The 16,957-nt window shown below is 35.7% G+C and overlaps 1 protein-coding gene across 1 annotated transcript; it reads right to left on the bottom strand.

Moving 5' to 3' along the window:
- Positions 1 to 4,010: 4,010 nt before the first annotated feature.
- On the bottom strand, positions 4,011 to 15,066 carry LOC123556145 (uncharacterized). The gene is made up of 5 exons (XM_053548911.1): positions 15,058 to 15,066; positions 10,760 to 10,874; positions 7,195 to 7,294; positions 5,700 to 5,873; positions 4,011 to 4,594 (listed from the first exon to the last, which is right to left on the bottom strand). The coding sequence occupies exons 1-5, from the start codon at positions 15,064 to 15,066 to the stop codon at positions 4,255 to 4,257; spliced, it is 738 nt and encodes a 245-aa protein (XP_053404886.1). The 3' UTR covers positions 4,011 to 4,254.
- Positions 15,067 to 16,957: the final 1,891 nt, after the last annotated feature.

Below are 16,957 nucleotides of genomic sequence, written 5' to 3'. Positions count from 1 at the left end.
GAGGGCCATGAAGGCCCTGTATCGCTCATTTAACCAATTGACCTAAAGATCGTCAAGATTAACATTCTGACCAAATTTCATTAAGATATGGTCATGAATGTGGCCTCTAGAGAGTTAACAAGCTTTTCCTTTGATTTGACCCGGTGACCCAGTTTTTGACCTCACATGACCCTGATCCGAACCTGACCTAAAGATTATCAAGATTAACATTCTGACCAAGTATCATGAAGATGTAGTCATAAATGTGGCCTCTGGTGTATTAACAAGCTTTCCCTTTGATTTGACAGAGTGACCTAGTTTTTAATGCCACATTACCAAGATTCGAACTTAACCTAAAGATAATCAAGATTAACATTCTAACCAAGTTTCATGAGGATATGGTCATACATGTGGCCTCTGAAGTGTTAACAAGCTTTTCATTTGATTTGACCCTGTGACCTAGTTTTTGACCCCATATGACCCAGATTCAAACTTGACCTAAAGATCATCAAGATTAACATTTTGACAAAGTTTCATGAAGATACAATTATAACGTGGCCTCTAGAGTGGTAACAAGCTTTTCCCTTGATCTGACCTAGTGACCTAGGTTTTTACCTCACCTTAGTCAGATTTAAACGTGACCTATTAATCATCAAGATTAACATTCTGACTAAGTTTCATTACGATATGGTCATATATGTGGCCTCTACAGTGTAACAAGCTTTTCCTTTCATTTTACCTGGTGACCTAGTTTTTGACCTCAGATGATTCAATATCAAACTCGTCCAAGATTTTGTTTTGAGGGTAACATTCTGACCAAGTTTCATTAAAATTGGGCCAAAACGGTGACCTCTAGAGTGTTTACATGCTTTTCCTTTGATTTGACGTGGTGACCTTGTTTTTAAACCCAGATAACCCGATATCACACTTGTCCAAGATGTTATTGAGGGTAACATTCTGACCCGGTTTCATTAGGATTTCTCGAAAATTGTGACCTCTAGAGAGTTAACAAGATTTTCCTTTGATCTGACCCGGTGACCTAGCTTTTTAACACTGATAACTCAATATCAAACTTGTCCAAGATTTTATCAAGGGTAACATTCTGACCAAGTTTCATTAAGATTGGGCCAAAAATGTGGCCTCTTAGAGTGTTAACAAACTTTTCCTTTGATATGACCTGGTGACCTAGTTTTTGACCCAGATGACACAATATCAAACTCATCCACTATTTTACTGAGAGTAACATTCTGACAAAGTTTCATTAAGATTGGGCGAAAATTGTGACCTCTAGAGTGTTAACATGTTAACAGTCAAATTGTTGACGATGACGAACGGACGGACGGACGACGAACGACGGACACAGGGCGATCACAAAAGCTTACCTTTGAGCACTTTGAGCACTTCGTGCTCAGGTGAGCTAAAATGACTGTCCCAGTCAAAATAAGAAAAGTCATATTTGGAAAGTTATTATTTTGTTAAAAGCTAATATTAATTTCCTCCACCCTTTTTACACAAACATATTTCGGCTGGATTTTCACTTGAAAATGCGCATAATATTCCCCTTTAATAAAGACCTGTGTTTCTTTTCTCAGGTGTAGATTTTGGTCATTGTTTTATTACTGACAGGTCTAACTAAACAAAAAGGTTCTTTTACTTTTTATCTCTTACAAAATAACATCTAAACAATAACATTTTCTTTGCAGTTAGACAAGTTTCTTAGATAACTTAACAACATCAATAAACTACTGGACTGCATATTCATAGAACTGCCTTATAAATGCATCAGTAAGGAGGCTAGAAATATACAATGAATATTATGTTATACACAATACCAAAATAAATAATATATTGTCAAAACATTATTCCAATGCAGTGTGTTACAATGAAACCTGTTTCAAATCAATGAGTATATAACCACTACATTATGCAAATAAATCGATATATTACTAGAAAACTGTGTTACAATGCATGTAACATCACAAATACTTAACAATTTTGTAAGCTGTATACAATATAAACTTATCATTGGATCAAGCCATTGCTTTGAGATAACCAAACTTCGATATAGAAATGATATTTGGGGCAGGCGTTTTCACTGAAAGTGTTGTCCACTCTTATTTATGTATATGCAAACACCCCACAAAAGTTTAATATACATTTTGAAAATATTTCACAAATGGGAAACGTTTGATATATCTTATATTCGTACCATAAGATCAAATCTGCATTTAGCTAACACATACAGTTTTCAACATAATGAGTTATAACTACAAATGAATTTGACCAGATGAGACATCAAATTTACTTGGGCACGAAAGTGTCAGTATGTTGAATTTGCTTAAGTCAGCATGAAAACAAGAAGCTGCGTTCAATAAACGCTTGATGCCCCCGGTTGCATCCTTGTCGATACAAAGCAACCTACATCCAAAACGAGGTCAGGTGATGTCTAAAGATGAGGAATGGTCAAAGGTTACATCTGCATTAGTATCAAGTCATTCTAGTAAGGGGTATTGATGCTAGACGAAACGGTCCCATTTGGTTAACCAAGAGATGACTCATATAAAGTAACCTAAGTCCAAAATAAGGTCAAGGTCAAACTGAGGTCAGGTGATGTCTGGAGATGAGGAATGATCACAGGTTACATCTGCATTAGTATCAAGATATTCTAGTAAGGGGTATTGATGTTAGATGAAACGGTCCCATTTGGTTAACCAAGAAATGGCCCATATAAAGCAACTAAAGACAAAACTTAGGTCAAGGTCAAGGTCAAGGTCAAACTGAGGTCAGCTGATATCTGAAGATGAGGAATGGTGACAGGTTACATCTGCATTAGTATCAATACGTTCTAGTAAGGGGTATTGATGCTAGACGAAACGGTCCCATTTGGTTAACCCTGTACTGACGGACGGATGGACGAACGAACGGACAAGACAATCACTATATGCCTCCCGCATCAGTAGATGCCGAGGACATATAAAAAACTTTAAGGAGTACTTAAAAGCCGACAGCAACAATTCTCTGAGATATCTTATCGACTGAAAATCTTTAAAACGGACCGTAAACTGTTTCAGTCTGAATCTGCCTCACTTAACATTACAGTTAACCATCAAAAAACGTTAATTCACTTTTAAAATTAACATTTTGCTAACTTGTCCTTGAGAGTAAAAATGTCATAGAAAATTATATGTTCTTTGTTTTCCAAATATCCAAGAAATAAATTTTGTAATATATTTTCTATATAACAATAATTTCTGTGGATTTCTTGCTTGCATTGGTCCAAGAAAATACTGTGAATTATGTACAGATAAATTGATTAATTCTCCATTTGATTTAATTCTTTTAGACACACAATTCCCTTCAAAATATATGAATTTTATGCCCAAGAATCGGCAATTTCGCATTACCTGAGCCAATACTGCAGATCTGGTTCCTATATTAAAAGAACTGAGTTTGGAGATCAGTCTAATCATGCTGTCCTGTCATTGGTCAATTTCAAGACTGAGTTCGAAATCAGCCAATCAGGTGCTTAAGTTTATCAGACTGGCCTCAAAACTCAATTTTATTACCTTTAACAAAGGAATGTAGAAGTGTGTCAGAATAAATTACATTTCTATACTATTAAGCACAATCTTAACATGATTATTGTCTTGAGCATTTCTTTCCTTTGTGACTGTGTAGCTTTTTTGACTAAAAACTATTTTCCCCATTTACCAAATCAATATTCATTTACACAAGAGCTGTCAGACGACAGCTACTATCCACTGTTCAAAATGAATGAACAAAATGACACGAATTATCTAGAGCTAAAGAGACAAAGTTTTAGCTTAAATAGGAGTCACAAACAACAGTTTACATAGAAAAAATACAATATGTTTACCTATTCATATTAATACAATATATCTACCTATTCATATTAATACAATACAGTTTCCTTTTTATTGTACAAGATAAATACACGTACATCAAGTACCATTGTTTCCATTTTTAATGGAAATGTTGCTATAATGTTAACTACGGTATACATAAAAGTTATTTTCTATAGATATACTACTAAAGTATATATTAGAAAGTGCTTTATCAAATTCGTATTTGTAAAAGTAATCAAATCTATTTAAGATATTTGGAAAGTTTAAGTAAGTTCTAATACATAAAGATATGAAATCTTTCAAAGGATATATAATAGAAATGTTATTGTCCTTTCTTTAAACAGAAATAAAGTTGGGAAAAAGTAAATCAAACAGTAAACTTACACAATAACAATTTCCATATCAAATACTATAATAAAGGCATTGTACTTGAAATATTTTGAGCAATTGTATCATTAAGCAATAGAGAAGTAGTAGACAATGTTGTTAATTCTGTATTAATTAATGAAGTCAATGTTGAGTTAATCAGCGTATGTTCTGTTGAGTTTTTCACCACTCCAGTAATATTTTTGGCTATGCCAGTAATTCCCTGGGTAATGACTTTGCCCTGTGAGGATCCAGTCTGTTCTATAACAATGTCTCGTATAGTGTTATAAATATCATACCCCACAGCAAAACCAAAATATACAGGTATGATATACACCAAATAGTACACGAATGGTGGCATTGGAAGTGGAATCTTTAAATTTCTGAAACAAACAAAAATATACTGGTATTAGAGACTCACACTAAGCCCTCTTTACTCAAGGGAAACAATCTGTTTACAGAATAAAATTGTTAAGTAAACACTGTTTGTTAAATCCTAATCCTGTCAATGTAATATGAATGCAATGGTAAACTAAACTATCTAATAGTATGTTACCTGCTATACAGGATAACACTGTCATTCATCTAACAGTCCAGAAATTGTTTCCTTTGATTTTCTCATATTGCTAGATATATTTGCCATTCTTTAATGCATATATATTGGTAGCACCAACAGCATTCTTAACAAATTTTACATTTTACCTTGTGAAATTCTGCGAGTTTCAACTTCCATTTAAAAGTTGTTTGTCTGTTGACAACTTTTAACCATAAAAAATGTCGCACTTTCCTTAGGGCATTAACTGCATTTGATATTTACATTTTTTCTCTACAAACTGCTAACCACTGCAGCAATTATGCATGATTTATTCATGCCTAGAGGTAAGAAGTGCATGGTTTGCATGAGATACTATGTACATAGTCTTTAAACCTACAATGAAATTTTAAGAATTGTCTCCATTTTTTTCAAGCCTTTTTACAGGATCATAATCATTTTTTCCAGATAAAATAACTCTTTTTTTTCAGAAAATTATATTTTAAATATCTGTTCAGACAGTGTATTTTGATGCAGTTAGCTACAAATATATCTAAATAAATAGGGCTTACTTGAAGTTTGAATTTTAGTTCCAGTGATTACATATATGCAATACACCAAAGAGTACAAAAATGGTGGCACTGAAAGCGGAAGCTTTAGATGTGTAGAAAAACATTAAAAAAAAATCATTGCAACTTAGTTTGGTTCTTTATCTATTTCATAATTTTATTGCCAAGGTAAAACCAAATAAAATTTGTTTGTTTTGTGTTTAACGCCGTTTTTTAACAGTATTTCAGTCATGTATCGGCAGGCAGTTAACCTTACCAGTGTTCCTGTATTCTGTACCAGTACAAACCTGCTCTCTGCAAGTAACTGCAAACCTCTCCACATGAATCAGAGGTGGACGGCTAATGATTTCAGACAAAAAAAAGATATTCTGAAATTATATATCTTACCTATTTTCCTTATTCCTTGATTTCATAAACATCCAGAAGATGAAGAGTGCAACCTCAAGGTTAATTGTCAAAGAGGCAAATTTTTCTAGCATATCTAGGAAGCCCTGCGGATCCATCATTGCAATAAAGAACACGATACCAAATACCAGGAATGATAGCATTGTATTGCACATACTGAAATTCAAAAGCAAAAGAATATACAATTTCCCAGACAAAGCCTGACTGGATCAAGTCTATGAGAATTTCTTTATATTTGATTCTAAATGTGAATAAACCAGAAACTATCATATGATATACATGTAATATGACAAGACGAATGCTTTAACCGGCAGCAAAAATGTACACATGGTTTTAACTCAGCAAATTTAAGCACTCAGCTATTGGAACAATATTTGTGAGGCATTATCAACATTGTGAGGTACAAATGGCTCAAGTCAGTTACATTAACCATTCAGCAACTGGGTTTATTTTTTGTGAGACATACTCACCATTGTGAGATGCAAACCCTTTCAAGTCAGCAATATTTACCACCCATTTACTTGCCCTTTTTTCTGTGAGGTATACTCACCACTGTGAGGTACAAACGCTTTCAAGTCAGCAACATTAACCAACCAGCTACTGGCCCTATTTTCTGTGAGGCATACTCACCAGTGTGAGGTACAAGCTCTTTCAAGTCAGCAACATTAACCAACCAGCTACTGGCCCTATTTTCTGTGAGGCATACTCACCACTGTGAGGTACAAACGCTTTCAAGTCAGCAACATTAACCAATCAGCTACTGGCCCTATTTTCTGTGAGGCATACTCACCACTGTGAGGTACAAACGCTTGCAAGTCAGCAACATTAACCTACAAGCTACTGGCCCTATTTTCTGTGAGGGATACTCACCACAGTGTGGTACAAACGCCTTCAAGTCAGCAACATTAACCAACCAGCTACTGGCCCTATTTTCTGTGAGGTATACTCACCATTGTGAGGTACAAATGCTTTCAAGTCAGCAACATTAACCAACCAGCTACTGGCCCTATTTTCTGTGAGGCATACTCACCACTGTGAGGTACAAACGCTTTCAAGTCAGCAACATTGACCACTCAGCTACTGGCACTATTTTCTGTGAGTTATACTCACCACTGTGAGGTACAAACGCTTTCAAGTCAACAACATTAACCAACCAGCTACTGACCCTATTTTCTGTGAGGCATACACACCACTGTGAGGTACAAATGCTTTCAAGTCAGCAACATTAACCAACCAGCTACTGGCCCTATTTTCTGTGAGGTATACTCACCATTGTGAGGTACAAGCACTTTCAAGTAAGCTATATTAACCAATTAGCTCAGACACTATTTTCTGTGAATTACCCTTACTCTTTGTGAGCTACAAGTGTTTTTTAAGTCTGCAATTTAAACCAATCAGCTACCTTAGGTACAAATGATTTAAGTCAGCAACTTCAATGACATGGCTACTGGCACTATTTTCTGTGAGGTATACTCACCATTGTGAGGTACAACATGAACATTTTGTTGGAGATTTCAGTTTATCCCTGTATGTTGCCATAGAATCTTTGGTCCAGAAAGAATTAACCCATCCATTTACTGAAATAAAGAAAATATCGTATAATGTCTTTTGCATAATACCCATGTTTTGTTAAACTGTCCATAACATTCGTCTGTGTTTCTTTTGTTGCGGTTAACATTGCACCAACACAGTTATAGGTCATATGGCAACTTTCAAACTTTGATGATGAAGGAAGACAACAGGTGTCACTATGTGCATTTTTTGAACTTGGAAGGGCACATAGGTAGAACCAACGAACTTCCTTAGGCCAGGTAAAGGGTTTCCTCACATGAACAAGAGGTCATGATGACCCTGAATTTCTAACTCGAGTAATAACAGCCATGTATTTAAAATGGCAAACTGATGCTAAAATATTGAAAATAGGTCAGTAGGTCACATTCATGGTCACTGAAAGTCAGTTTTAAGATCAGTGTGCAAAACTGAGTAATTTCAAAGCTGTATCTTAAAAACAAGAAAGTAGGTCAGTAGGTCAAGGTCAAAGTCAAGTGACCCCTAATCACTTGGGGTCATCAGGTAATTATAAATAAGCAGTCCAGGAAATATGATCTGATAATATTTGAAATATTTATTCCTATATAACTCATGTAACAAGTCACCCTCAGGACGGGGCCTCTTCATCCCAGGGGCATAATTTGAACAGTTTTGGCAGAGGACCACAAGGCAATGCAACATACCAAATATCAAATTTTAAAGCCTATGCCTTGCATGGTCAGACAAGAAGATTTTTAAAGATTTTTTCCTAAATACCTAAATAAGTACATGTACATGTAAAACCTGAGACAACCCTGGGGCAGGGTCTCTTTTCAACTCAGAGTTATAATTTGAACATTTTTGGTAGAGGACCACAAGGCAATGTTACATACCAAATATCAAAGGCCTAGGTCTTGTGGTTTTACACAAGAAGATTTTTAAAGTTCTTTTTCCTATATAAGTACATGTAAAACTTGTGACTGTTTAATATAAGAATATGAATCATTTGACCTTTAGTCTCAGTCACTGCAACCTTGACCTTTGACACACTGACCCTTGAAACAATATGAACTGTTATTGAACAATCAAAATCAATGAATTGGTATTCCCCGCTGAAAGGGTTTGTTGTGAGAAATGGCAAAAAAAGTATGTCTAGCAAAAAGTTAAGGATGTTACTAAGAAGCAAATAATTTCATTAGTCAAAATCAATTTAACAGAAAATGAATGCTTTTTTCTTTTTGTGGGAAAGTGTGGGGTCGGGGAGAAGCAAGGGTGACCAGGTGGGGGTATAAAACTTCACACACTGATAATAAATATTAATGGAATTTTTTTTAATGGGGTAGAGGGCCGGGGTAGGCGGGATGCATGATCCAGTTGGTAAGCATGACTGGGTGGAGGAGTGAGATGGGGGAATGGTACAACTTTGCATGTTGATAAAAGTTCATGAAGGTTTTAAAAAAAATAGAAAAAAAGGAATGAAAGAAATGATTTTTTTTTTGGGGGGGCGGGGGCAGGGTTGGGAGGGGGAGGGTGTGTGACCCAGGCAAGGTGGTAATCTGGTGTGGGTAACTTCACATGTTTATAATAAATGTTCATGGGAAAGAATGAAAGAAGTTAAATGAAATTCTACAAATTGGTTGGTTTGTTATGGTCTGTGGATTTTTAAACAATTAAAGGGCAATAACTGACCAAGCCAAAAAAAATATTGAAGGGCATCATCACAGTATGATGGTTCATGTTTATTTCAAGTTTTATGAAATTCTACCTGCTACTTACTGAGAAATGACTGCAGACGGAAAACAAGAGGGTCATGATGACCCTGGATCGCTCACCTGAGTAATATAAGCTACATGTTTCAAATGTCAAACTGATGATAAAATATTAAGAAAGTCAGTAGGTCACATTCATGTTCAATGAAATTCAGTTTTACGATTTGTGTGCAAAACTGTGCAAGTCATCAAAATTTCAAGGCTGTATCTTAAAAACAAGAAAGTAGGTCAGTAGGTCAAGGTCACAGTCAAGTGACATCATATTACTTGGAGTCATCAGGTAATTATAATTAAATAGTCCTGGAAATAGGATCAGATGTTTTTTTAAGTATTTTTCCAATATAACTCACACAATAACTAAGTGACCCCAGGGCGGGGCCTCTTTTAACCCCAGGGACATAATTTGAACAACTTTGGTAGAGGACTACTAGACAATGCATCAAACCAAATATCAAAAGCCTAGGTCGTATGGTTTCTGACAAGAAGATTTTTAAAGCTTTTTCCTATACAAGTCTATATAAAATTTGGGACCCCCAGGGCAGGGCCTCTTTTCACCCCAGGGGTTCAATTTGAACAATTTTGGTTGAGGACCATAAGACAATGCTACAAACCAAATATCAAAGGTCTAAGAGTTGTGGTTTCAGCAAGAATATTTTTAAACTTTTTTTCCTATATATGTCTATGTAAAACTTGCGACCCCCAGGGAGTGGCCATATTTGACCCTAGGGGGATAATTTGAACAATCTTGGTAGAGGACCACTAAATGATGCTACACACCAAATATCAAAGCCCTAGGCCATGTGGTTTTGTACAAGAAGATTTTCAAAGTTTTCCCTATATAACTCTAAATAAACCATGTGACCCCCGGGGCGGGAACATATTTGACCCTAGGGGGATAATTTGAACAATCTTGGTAGAGGACCACTAGATGATGCTACATACCAAATATCAAAGCCCTAGGCCAAGTGGTTTTGTACAAGAAGATTTTAAAAGTTTTCCCTATATAACTCTTTATAAACCATGTGACCCCCGGGGCGGGGCCATATTTGACCCTAGGGGGATAATTTGAACAAATTTGGTAGAGGACTACTAGATGATACTACACACCACATATCAAAGCCCTAGGCCCTGTGGTTTTGGACAAGAAGATTTTTAAAAAAATTTCCTTTCGGTGGCCATGGCAACCAGAGTTCTGCATGGAATTCAATTCTTTGAATAATTTTGAAAGGGGGCCACCCAAGGATCATTCCTGTGAAGTTTGGTGTAATTCTACCCAGTGGGTTTCAAGAAGAAGATTTTTTTAGGAAATGTTGACGGACTGACGATGCACGACGGACGCCGGACATTGAGCGGTCACAATAGCTCACCATGAGCCTTTGGCTCAGGTGAGCCAAAGATGTGTATTTCTGACTATTTCAGGGGCAATAACTCTGGAAATAAGGGGCGGACCCAGATAAAGACTTGACGGGCATCATAGTAGTGTGTTGGTTCATGTTTATTTCAAGTTTTATGAAATTCTACCTGCTAGTTACTGAGAAATGGCTGCGGATGGACGCACACACGAACGAATGGACAACGCCATTTCAATACCCCACTCCCAATTTCATCGGTGGGGGATAACCATCTAGCGGCCAAAGCATTCACCATTTATTGATTTCAGTCTCAAGGGCACTGTGACCTTGACGTATGACCTACTGACCTTAAATCACAATACAGAACTAATAACTGTTTAAAAATACTTACATGTATGGTGGAGCACTGCTCCTATTGTAAGATATGACACTGTAATACTAACTGCTATAAATAACTCTACCAGCATTGCCACCCATTTGAAGGTCGGGTAACTCTGGTTAATCCCCTACAATTGAACGAAAGCACACTTTGTAATGTTCAAATATCAATAGTATCACAGGGTGTAATGAGTAACTAACCTGGCAAAGGTTTGATTTTCATTTAGTATACACCCACAAAATGAAGTTTGGGGTAAAGTGAGCTTGTCGGTCAGTCTTTCTGTCGGTCTGTCGGTCTTTCTGTCTGTCTTAGGTCTGTTGGTTTTCATGGTTTCTAGACAATAACTCATCAAAGGCTAGACAAATTTAAATAATTTTTGGTACACAGGAATAACAAGAGAGCCATGAAGGCCCTGTATCTCTCACCTGACATATTGACCTAAAGATCATCAAGATTAACATTCTGACAAAGTTTCATTAAGTTATGGTCATAAATGTGGCCTCTAAAGTGTTAACTAGCTTTTCCTTTGGTTTTACCTGGTGACCTAGTTTTTGAACCCACCTGACCAATGTTTGAACATGACCTATAGATTATTAATGAAATTGTCATTAATGTGGCCTCTAAAGTGTTAACTAGCTTTTTCTTTGATTTGACCCAGTGACCTAGTTTTTGACCCCCACCTGTCCCAGATTTGAACATGACCTACAGATCATCAAGATTAACATTCTGACCAAGTTTCATTAAGATATGATCATAAAAATAGTCTCTACAGTGTTAACTAGCTTTTCCTTTGATTTACCTGGTGACCTACCTTTTGATCCTACATGACCCAGATTCAAACTGGACCTTGAGATCATCAGGATTAACATTCTGACAAAGTTTCATGAACATACAGTCATAAATGTGGCCTCGATAGTGTTAACAAGCTTTTCCTTTTATTTGACTTGGTGGCCTAGTTTCTGACCCTAGAATGGTCCAATATCGAACTCATCCAAGATTTTATTGAGGGTAACATTCTGATAAAATTTCATTAAAATTAGGCCAGAATTTTGTTTTCTAGAGTGTTAAAAAGCTTTTCCTTTGAATTGACCTGATGACCTAGTTTTTTTACCCCAGATGACCCAATATCGAACTCATCCAAGATTTTATTGAGGGTAACATTCTGACCAAGTTTCATTAAGACTGAGCCAAAATTGGGACCTCTTGAGTGTTAACAAGCTTTTTATTTGTTTTGACCTGGTGACCTAGTTTTTGATGCTTGATGACCCAATATCAAACTCGTCCAAGATTTTATTGAGGGTAACTTTTTAACAAAGTTTCATTCATATTGGGCAAAAATTGTGACCTCTAGAGAATTAACAGTCAAATTGTTGACGACGGCCAACTGTCGATGGACAACAACACAGGGCGATCACAAAAGCTCACCTTGAGTACTTCTTGCTCAGGTGAGCTAAAAATACATGTCAAGTTCAACTTTGAGGTTAGTAGTGACCCTGAACAGTTAAACGGTTTCAGGATGATAACTTGAGACATTTAGGTCCAGGATCATAAATTTTTGTACATAGGTTCAACATGATAAAATACAGGTAAAGTTGGAGTTTGAGTTCAGTAGGTCAAAGGTCAAGGTTACAATGACATGAAACAGTTAAATGGTTTCCGCATGATAACTTGAGAACGCTTGGGACTAGGATCATGAAAATTCATAGGGATGTTGGTCATGACCAGCCTATGACTTCTTATTATTCTGAGATCAGTAGGTCACAGGTCAAGGTCACAGTCACCCAGAACATTTAAACAGCTTTTAGACAATAACTTCAGAACTCATGGGCCCAGGATCATGAAACTTACATAGGGAGATTGTCATGACCAGCAGATGACCCCTATTGATTTTGAGCTCAAAGGGTCAAAGGTTAGAGTGACCCTGAACATTTAAACCTTTCCTGGACAATAACTTTAGAACGCCTGGGCTGAGGATAATGAAACTTAATAGGGAGGTTGATCATGACCAGCAGATGACCCGTAATGATTTGAGGTCATTAGGTCAAAGGTCAAACAAGTTTGGCTTTGACACAGGCTTAGTTCTGCGACATATTGTTGGGGTATTATTCATCACTCCTGTGACAAGTTTCTCCTAAGTTTAATGGCCACAGTGTCTGATATTTATCCTAAATGATTAGTTCAAAAGTTAATCTGCGCAACTGAAGTGTTATCCTAACTGATTAATACTGAAGTTAATCTGTCCAATTATGTACAAAAGTTAGTCTGCTCAACTGACACTATAGCCTAAATGATAAGTAAATGATCACTACACGAGTGGATCTGATCAAATTAAGCATCATCCTAACTGTTCACTACGCAAGTCAATCTGCTCAGATGAAACTTCATCTTAAATGATTAGTACACAAATCAATCTGTTCAGCTGACACATCCTACATGATTAGTACACAAGTCAATCAGCTAAGCTGACACATTATCCTAAATCATTAGTACACAAGTTTATCAGCTCAGTTGACACATTATTCTTACTGGGGTGTCGGCAGATGGGCATAAGAATGAATGAACATACAAGAAGTATTCGATAAATACATTGAAAAAGGCCCTATTTTTTCATATATCATCAAAATTTGATGAAACTATTACCTGGTATCAATCCGTCATATTTTCAATTCTCAGCAAAGTAGTGCAAGAAATTAAGGTGGAATGCGCCTAATTTGGAGTTATCGGGTTTCGTTTCGAAATTTTGATTAATATAAAATTCAGCATATTCCTCATAGACTGCTTATTTTACTTTTTTGATATTTCCGTAACTTTTTTCTCTGCAGAGCTTCAAAAGCGACAATTGACGTCCATTTTTGACGAACCGCGATTTCACGTCCATCAGACGATTTTTGTAAATCGTTCTGTTCATTCTAAAGAAATCGATTTGCTTTCTACTCATCACATTTTCATTTAAAAATGTCTTTAAAATGGTGTATAGTTTATGGAGATCATTTTCACGTTAAAGTCGATATTTACGTTAAAGTGACGTCAGAGCGACAAATATGACGTTGAGTTTCGAATAAAATTTTTGCTTTAATCTTGTCTCATGTAAAACCCAAACGATAGGATTTGACAAAAACTAACATAATGATGAAAATTTTATTTTCTGTCGATTTATGGAATAAAATTATGGGGTCACCGAATTCATTTTCGCGTAAAATTACATTACGCTACCCCTACCCCCAAATCACAACATAGCTTAGTTTACGTGTTTTTTTGATATATCTTTATTCAAATCTTAGTATTTTACACTCTAATTCATCAGAAGCTCACTACAGACGTGAAACGAATCTTGGTACGTGAGAGAGGGTTTTCTTTTCAAAGAGGTCTTTATAACTGTAAAACTGGCGACCGGTGCGAAATGGTTTCAATGCAAAATTTTTTACATACGCCAATGCGACAACTTTGCGTAACATACTGATATGTTATTTTTTAAAATCGCTTTAAATATATTTCTTTTTAATAATGATTATTTTTTCATCCTTTTCTTATTCGAAATACCAATAAACAAGTTTTCCGTTGTAATACACTGCTAAAATGAAAAATAATATGCATATGCAATTGTATACTATGTATACTAGTATATAGTTCGGAGTTTTCACACTTGAAACATAATTGTAAAATATCATAGTTCAATATTATACAAGTTCAAATATTTTAAAGTTTGTTATTTCAGACGTATGACCATTGACTTAGCCGCCCCGCCACGGGAGTAAATGTTGTTTGAATCTTGTTTTTCTTTTTATTATTCGTAACACTCCCTAAGCACACACGCAAGCACGCACGCACGCACATCCCATAAGATGACCATAAGATTAGTTGCCACGGTAAATCACTTTTCTTGCAACCAGTGCAGACCAAGATAAGCCTGCACATCTGTGCACATCCATGCAGTCTGATCATAGTCTGCACTGTTCGCCTTTCAGTCAGTATCTTTTTGAAGAGCACCCCTCTTAACAGTTAATGGAACTGTCAGAATTGAAAGGTGGACAAGTTCATTACAGAAATATTTACTACCTTTTTAAAGGCTTTTTTATAACCCTGTAAATACAATATTGAATACAGAAACATTGCATTCCAAATTTCGGCTAAAAATAATCTTTCAGTAAATCTGATGTCTGGTCATATAATGAACATCAGAATTTGAGCTTATATTTCTTAAAAATGCCAAATCAAGAAAAAAGATGCCCTGGTCGGGCCGCTTTAGCAAAAGCTTTCCCTCTGTCTTTACCAATACATCATGGAGGAATATGAACAGAAAGACCGTTTACCCGTACCATGCTGGAAACTATTGGTTCTGCCTTGGCGACCAGTGTAGATTATGATCAGCCTGCACATCCATCCAGTCTGATCGTGATCTTCACTGTTCGCTATTCAGCCAGCATCTTTTTGTAAGCATCACTTTTAACAATTAATGGTGCTGTCCAAATTGAAGGATGGACAAGTTCATTATAGAAATTTAGCAGGGTAAGGGATAAATATAGATATTTAAAACTAAGGAGGAAAGCCTGTCATTAAATTTTTAGTGTAAAAGTTAGTAAAAATATTAAATCCCACGTGTTTCCATAACATGTAAAAATATTAAATCTCATGTGTTTCCATAACATATAGTATGTCAGTAATTTACTTTCAAAGTTTTCTTAATAAATATAGCATTTTTTTAAAATTTCTTTTGTTTTTTGTTATCATGCAGTCCGGATATCAACGTTGTCAGAAATATTTAACAATAATAAAAAGGAAGTCTAAAAATTATGATTCAATTTTTGTTTTTAATTTTCAGCGCAGCTATGAATGGTGAAATCTCAACAATTCCTCTTACAACTGTAAGTATAATATTTAACCCTTACACTGCTAAATTTAAGACTGACTGAAGAACTTGTATTTGTCAAAATCATGATTATGACATAGTAGTATTACTTTTGAACGTCTTTACTGATAAGTAGCTTTATATAGAATACTGTGAAATCATTTAATTTCGTGGGCATAAAATTTCGTGGTTTTGGTCAAAACGGCAATTTCGTGGGGATATGAATTAGTGAATTTCAACTTTTGAACATAAAATGAATTGGAATTTTACTTGTTTGTTGGAATTAAATTTCGTGGATTGACTCAACCACGAAAATTAACTATTTCACAGTAGTACGGACCTTTTCTGTAATGGTCTCTTACATCTCTCCAAATTTATATATCATTTTGATAAATAGGAAAAAACTTTATCACATTCTTGATAAACTTTTTTGTGTATAAGGCAGTTATTACTTACCTTTTAAAAGAAATATCAGTATGACGAATCTGTCTCGATGCCATGGTTGCACTTGTATGTCTGTAACTGTGGGACAATGTCCAGCACTGCCCAGCTCCTGCAAAATAACAGCATTGGTATATCAAAATAATGAGGATTTCACCTTCAAATGTCAGCTTATATTTTATCAAACACTTTAAAACCCCAGCTAATGTTATACCAGACACCTTAAAATTTCAGCAGATGATATATCAAACACCTTAACATTTCAGTTAATGCCATATCAAGCACATTAACGTTTCAAGTGATGCTATATAAAGCACCTTAAAATTTCAGCTAATGCTGTATATCAAGCACCTTAACATTTCACCTAATGTTATATAAAACACCTTAACATGTCAGCTAATGCCATATCAGAACCTTATCATTTCACCTGATGTTGTTTCAAGCACCTTAACGTTTCAGGTAATGCCATATCAGACACCTTAAAATTTCAGAGGATGCTACATCAAAGACTTTAAAATTTCAGCGGCTGATATATCAAACTACAAAATGGCAAATCCACAAATTGTTGTGACCACAAAATTTAATGTTTTACTAGTAATTGATGACAGTTAACAAAAACTTAATTTTTACCCTGTTAAAGTTCTAAAATAACTGTCATTCAATGTGAGCATGGGTGTGCGAATTGATCTTGGTCTGCACTGGTGGCAAAGACAGATAAACTGTCACCAAGCTAAAGGTTAAAGACAAATACCATTACAAGCTTCAGATAACTTAAGTACTGATTTTTCAACAGTACTAGACTCCAAAACAAACTGAATTTCTTCACAGCAAATACAGAATGATTACATGTCAATGCATCAAATAATCCTTACATAATACCATGTCAAAGGGACATTACTCCTTATTTTTATAACATGCTCATC

This window comes from Mercenaria mercenaria, chromosome 7, assembly GCF_021730395.1.
Source record: "Mercenaria mercenaria strain notata chromosome 7, MADL_Memer_1, whole genome shotgun sequence".
Taxonomy (NCBI): domain Eukaryota; kingdom Metazoa; phylum Mollusca; class Bivalvia; order Venerida; family Veneridae; genus Mercenaria; species Mercenaria mercenaria.
This window is presented reverse-complemented; position numbering and strand designations above follow the sequence as displayed.

Coding starts and splice junctions, on each gene's coding strand:
- LOC123556145 (XM_053548911.1), bottom strand. Junction 7,295..10,759: donor AGCAGTGCTCCACCATACAT/GTAAGTATTTTT, acceptor TCTTTATTTCAG/TAAATGGATGGGTTAATTCT. Junction 4,595..5,699: donor TCAAGGAATAAGGAAAATAG/GTAAGATATATA, acceptor TGTTTGTTTCAG/AAATTTAAAGATTCCACTTC.